Here is a 6,000-nt window from a genome sequence, read left to right on the forward strand (position 1 = left end):
AAGTCGGACACAATGTCTTTAACTTCCTCCTTGTCCGTACACCGTACTCCCTGATCATCATGCAAGCCCTTTGTTGGGTATGACCCAAATTTTATAAGCCCATTATATATATAGATGGAGTATAATCTAGAAGCTTTCTGAAAAATCAAGAGAAGATTGCACTTGATTTTTCTAGAGTTATCTACAATCTTAATATTCCCTAGAATATTCTAGAGAATAATTAAAAGTGGAAGCCACTGGAATAAGAGGCATAATTATGGGGAAATTTCCATAGGAATCTAGAAACCTCCATCATCACCTATAAATATTGGTCAAGGGCATTCAAACAATACAACAAGAACACAACACAAAAACACAACACAAGAAGCCATACCAAACACAAGCCTCCTCCTTGTAATATTCCACTACTATCGTAATACTCCTTTATGAGTACTTCTTATAGTGAGAATTCTCTTGTAATACTCACCCTCTTAAGGGTTCTTGTACTCTCCTACTTTTAAATAGTGGAATGAAAGTGCTCGTTGTTACACAAAATCGTGTTTTCATTTATATTAATTATCTTGCTAATTATCAATTCAATTTACACTTCTCAATCAAACACATCTTCGCTTCCGCTGTGCACTCACCAACCCTAACACCCTTAATAAAAAATTTCTTTTTTCGTTGACTTGCTCTGTGGTGGAAATATTTGGCATTTTTGTCCCCGTCACAAAGTTCATTTGCCTTAGCCCGAGTATGCCAATACGACTCTTCCAACATGTGTAACTCGTCAAGCTCCTCACTAAGTGCTTTACACCTTGCTAATACATATGCATCAGGAAGCTGATTTTGTTATTGCTTCAATTCTTTCTCAGCATCACTAATCTTTTTCTTCACACTTCCAAAAGTAGTGGCTGCCCACTCAGATAAAGCCATAGCACAAGATTCAATTTTTCCAGGAACAAAATCAGCCGCATTTGAAGTCCATGCATTTGTAACTACATTCCCACATTCTTCTTTAGATAACCAAAGAGACTCAAATTTGAATATTCTGCTACTTCTTTGGCTCTCTACAGAATAATCGGACTTCAACAATAATGGAGTATGATCGGAGCGATAACGAGCTAAATGTAACACATCCGAGTTAGGAAAAAGATTAGACCAACTGACATTAGCTAAAAATCGATCTAATCGTTCTCTAAGAAGACTCCTCACTCCCCCTCTGCCATGTGAAACAGCAGCCCCTATATCCCATGTCATATAAAATAAGTACAATTAAATTCATGTAAATTCGGATTTTTAAATTAGTTTAGTCTAAAGAAGTCAAAGATAAATTCATGCCCTATTCTAATAAAATAATAACATATTAGTTCAGATTTAAGTTAATAAGTCACATAAGTTTTGATAAGATAAATTAGGTTCAATTACGATCATATTAATTCGGATAAATGTATTAGGTTCAGTTACGATTATATGAATTTGAGGTGATTTGAATCCGGGTTAGGTTAATAACAAGTCAGGTTGAGTTCGAGATGGGTCAGGAACAGGTCGGTTAAATTTGGGTCAAGTCTATAATAAGTAAGTTGATTCAGGTCGGGTTAGTAATAGGTTGGGTTAAATTCGGGTTTCGACGGGTTAAAAAAAGTTTGGGTCAATCTTGGTTCGGTTCAGGTCAATAAATTACGGGTTATATTCAAGTCATCTCCAAGTTGGGTCATGTTTTGGCTCGGGTCTCAAAAACTCAGATTTACTCGGGTTTAGGTCGTTTCAAGTCTTGTCATGTCGGGTTCGGTAACCATTTTCTCGGGTTTCAATAGGTCGGATCATAATCGGGTTTGGGTAAATTTTTCAGTTTGCGACACTGGGATATTCTCTTTAGTAACACTATATTTTTATTTTTCTCTTTGGCGAATTGTGAAAAAAACTATCCTTGGTATTCTTATGCAATCCATATAAGTTACTCATGAAATTAATGATGTTTTTTTTATTAATTTTTTATCTATAGTTAAGTATTTTTACTTTTTAACAATTAAAACAACATACAATATATAACTAAAAAAAATTATTTTAATATTCTTTTTTACACACAAAAAAAAAACCACCCCTCCCCTGCAATAGCCCCTAGCTTGCTCCCCTGTTGGCGACCCTACCCCCCTTATTGGTGATATACAAGTTGCTGCTGCTGCTACTACTACTACCTTTACATTAGCATGTAATCATGAGGCCAAGGAGCAACTCGGTGAAGGATTATCTGCATTACTTCTCTCAAGTATTCTGGAAGCTCCTAGATAGTTCTAGAGCACTTGTACAACTTAGCATTGCCATCTTAGAATTCTGTTTTTGGTGTATTTTATAGCTAATTCTTAATCTTGTAAGTTTGTATACTTTGCTATAAAGAGTCCTAGAGCTGTAATATTATCATACAATCAATAATAAAAATTCTTTTCCTAAAATTTCTCTCTATAAATTCTCTCTAAACTTCTGCTAGTATTTTGAGAAAATAGAAGAAATTCTGCTAAGATTGCAAAATTTAGCATGGTATCAGAGCAAAATTATCTCGATTTTGATGATTGTTCAAGCTTCGTTCCGCAGATCTTCTTTGTTATTTTCAGTCTAGAAAACTTCTCAATTTCATTTTTGAGGTATTACTCAAATCAAACTGCAAATCTCTTGCATAATTACAGATAATTCTCCTGCAAATTGTTGATTGTTTTTGTTAATAGAAATATGAGTTCTAGTTGAACTTTAATCAAATTTTGAGGTCTTTACCTAGTTTGATTTCTCAGTCTAAAAAATTCTTCACAAATTTTAAGCTCAAAGCAATCTATAATACCTAACAATGGCAGCACACAATCACATTCCTCTTCCTATTGGCCAAGTTCCTTCTTCTCCTTACTATATTCATCCTTCTGATATGAACTCCATGCAATTTGTCTCGAACAAATTCAAGGATGAAGGTTTTACTGACTGGAAGAGAAGCATGACTATTTCTCTCTCAACTAAAAATAAGCTAGGTTTTGTTACTGGCATAATCAACAAACCTAATCTTCAATATGCCTCTTACAAACAATGGGAAAGGTGCAATGACATGATCATTTCATGGATTATGTACAATCTTGATGCTATGATAGCTCGTAGTGTCTTGTATTTTAATATTGCAGCTGAGATATGGAAGGATCTTGAAGATAGATATGGTTACACTTCTGGACCACAGTTGTATTCAATTTAACAACTATCAAAAGCTCATCAAAATGCAGATTCAATTGATGCATTTTTCACCAAAATGAAGATGCTATGGGATGAATTGCACTTGCAATCTTACTCAAAAGATTTTCAAACTACAACAAGATCAGAGGCTAATGCAGTTCTTGATGAAGCTCAATGAGCATTATGCTATTGTTTGAGTTAATATTCTGATGATGAATCCTTTGCCTCATTTGAGCCAGGCATATAGGTTACTAATCTAGGAAGAGAGGCACAGAGAACTCAGTAATATTCATAATACTAGTCAAGGAGGTTCTGTTTCTATGGTTTTTGCCTCAACTAGAAGATTCTCAGACAGACTACATAACAAAGGTTTCAAGCAACCTGAGTCCAGATTTAGCTGCTAGGCTAATTAAAAAAATAATAATGGCAGAGTTATGGCAAGAAACAATAGATTTGCGTCAACTTTTTGCAATCATTGCAACAGGCCTGGTCATTCAGTTGACAATTGCTGGAAAGTTACATGGCTATCCAGATGATCTCAAGAAGAATGTATGGCAGAAAGGGAGAGGAGTTGCAGCTGCTGCTCAACAAACTAAGACAAGCACTGATGCTGCTCAAGAAGATCACTCAGATAAGGTTTCTGGTCCAGTTTTCACTATTAATCAGTATAATCACCTGCTGGAATTGTTGAACAAGTAGAATTCTAATATGCAGGCAATCAAAACTCAAATTTAGATGTTGATGCTCAGGCAAACTTAGCAGGTAAATTTTGTCTTACTACCTCTCTAAATGTTGGTTGGTCAGTTGATAGTGGTGCTACAGATCACATTTGCACTAATTTGAACATGTTTACTAGTTTCAAAGAACTCCATGGCATGAACAATACTATTACTATTCTAGATGGCAGTAAGATTAGTGTCCTGCATATTGGAACTGTGACTTTAAATGGTGATATACAGTTGAAAAATGTACAGTATGTTCTTACTTTCAAGTTCAATTTTCTATTTGTTCCCAATTTATGCAAGGATATGAAGTGTAAAGTTTTGTTCACACATGATGCATGTTTTGTTCAGGGCCATTATCAGAGTTCAATTCTTCTTGGTAAACTACATGTTGGTTTATACTATGTGGAAGATCAGAAGTGTCCTGGAAATTTTTCTTTGTCTAGTAATTTTCATACAAGTTGTAATAATACTAGTTGGAATCAAGCTAGTAGAAATGCCACTAAGATAGCAGAATTATGGCATCTTAGGTTAGGCCATTTACCTTTTCATAACTTCAAACATGTATTACCTTGTCATATTAAGGACTGCACTGACAGTATATTATGCAAGGTTTGTCCTGCTGCTAAGCAAACTAGGAAATCCTTTCCTAAGAGTTCAATAAAGAGTTGTAAACCTTTTGAATTAGTTCATATTGATGTATAGGGTCCTTATAAAGATCGAAAATATAATGGATATAATCAATTTTTTACTATTGTTGATGATTACACTAGATACACTTGGGTTCATTTGCTCTAATTTAAGAGTGATGCTGTCAATATTATGATGAATTTTGCTGCTTATGTTTATACACAATTTGACTCAAAAATCTTGTGTGTGAGGTTTGATAATTCAAAAGAATTGACTGAAGGACCAATGAAGCAATGGTATGTCAAAAATGGCATAATTCATCAAACTAGATGTGCAGACACTCCGCAACAGAATGGAATTGTGGAACACAAACATAGTCATCAGTTTTCAATCTAATCTTCCTGATTTTAGGGTGAAATCATCCTTTGTGCAGCAGACTTGGTCAATAAAATGCCAGTCAAGAGCATACAGTACAGTACACCTTATCAAAAGCTTCATAATGTTCTTGCTTGTATTGAACATCTGAGATCCTTTGGTTGTCTCTGCTATTACTCTACATCAAAAGTTTACAGGAGTAAATTTGATGCTAGAGCTTCCCCAGGGGTGTTTATTGGATATTCTTTACATCAAAAAGGATACAAAGTGTTGGATCTTACTACTTACAAGATTCACATCATTAGGGATGTTGTTTTCCATGAGCATCACCTTCCTTTTCACTTCAAAGACTCAAATACTACCTCTCCTATTCTTTTCCTACCTAAGTACACAACTTCTCATATTGACATTCCTGAGTCTCCTCACACTTTTTCTTCTCCTACAGAAATTCATCATCACAACACTTCTTATTCTTCACCTGAGAGTTCACATACGGATTCTTCTTCTGTACATTCACCTGTACCTTCACCTGTTTTTGTTCCTATAAATAAGACTACCTCTCAGGTTCATCCTGCTCCACCTCTCAAGAAAATAACTAGAGTTTCTAAAGAACCTTCCTGGATGAAAGACTACAAGTGTTATTCATCCAGGAGTCATTGGTGCAATCCGATTTCTTTCAACTCTCTTCCTGCTAAGTCAAAATCTAACATAGTTGCTGCTGCTCAGTTGATTGAACCTATTTCTTACTTAGAGGCCTCGTAAGATCCAAATTAGGTTCAAGCTATGGAGTCTGAGATTGCTGCACTTGAAAGAAACTCTACTTGGGATGTTGTCTCATTTCCTGCTTCTAAGAAAGCCATAGGCTGCAAATGGATTTACAAGTTAAAGCTCAAAGCAGATGGAACCTTGGAAAGATATAAGGCTAGACTGGTTGCCAAAGGTTTCACTGAAAAATATAGGTTTGATTTCGAGGAAACCTTTTCCCCAGTTGTGAAAATGTTTAAAGTTAGGTATGTCCTTTCTATTGTTGCTGCTCATAAATGACCTTTACACCAACTAGACATCAACAATGCCTTTTTACATGGTG

At 35.3% G+C, this 6,000-nt stretch overlaps 2 protein-coding genes across 2 annotated transcripts; both read left to right on the forward strand.

Moving 5' to 3' along the window:
* Positions 1-2,818: 2,818 nt before the first annotated feature.
* LOC110739628 lies at positions 2,819-3,364 on the forward strand. The gene is made up of 2 exons (XM_021920078.1): positions 2,819-3,173; positions 3,237-3,364. Exons 1-2 carry the CDS (start codon positions 2,819-2,821, stop codon positions 3,362-3,364), a joined length of 483 nt encoding a protein of 160 aa, XP_021775770.1.
* A 245-nt stretch (positions 3,365-3,609) lies between these two features.
* LOC110739629 lies at positions 3,610-5,675 on the forward strand. The gene is made up of 4 exons (XM_021920079.1): positions 3,610-3,829; positions 3,901-4,520; positions 4,614-4,691; positions 4,950-5,675. The coding sequence occupies exons 1-4, from the start codon at positions 3,610-3,612 to the stop codon at positions 5,673-5,675; spliced, it is 1,644 nt and encodes a 547-aa protein (XP_021775771.1).
* Positions 5,676-6,000: the final 325 nt, after the last annotated feature.

Source organism: Chenopodium quinoa, unplaced genomic scaffold (genome assembly GCF_001683475.1).
Source record: "Chenopodium quinoa cultivar QQ74 unplaced genomic scaffold, ASM168347v1, whole genome shotgun sequence".
NCBI lineage: Eukaryota > Viridiplantae > Streptophyta > Magnoliopsida > Caryophyllales > Amaranthaceae > Chenopodium > Chenopodium quinoa.

Bases quoted from the DNA above. Each gene is read 5' to 3' on its own strand.
- LOC110739629 (XM_021920079.1), top strand. From the start codon at position 3,610: ATGGCAGAGTTATGGCAAGAAACAATAGATTTGCGTCAACTTTTTGCA. The intron at 3,830-3,900 runs GTCCAGTTTTCA...TCTAATATGCAG, and splicing joins TCACTCAGATAAGGTTTCTG to GCAATCAAAACTCAAATTTA. The intron at 4,692-4,949 runs GTTCATTTGCTC...TCCTGATTTTAG, and splicing joins ATTACACTAGATACACTTGG to GGTGAAATCATCCTTTGTGC.
- LOC110739628 (XM_021920078.1), top strand. From the start codon at position 2,819: ATGGCAGCACACAATCACATTCCTCTTCCTATTGGCCAAGTTCCTTCT. The intron at 3,174-3,236 runs GTTACACTTCTG...ATCAAAATGCAG, and splicing joins GGATCTTGAAGATAGATATG to ATTCAATTGATGCATTTTTC.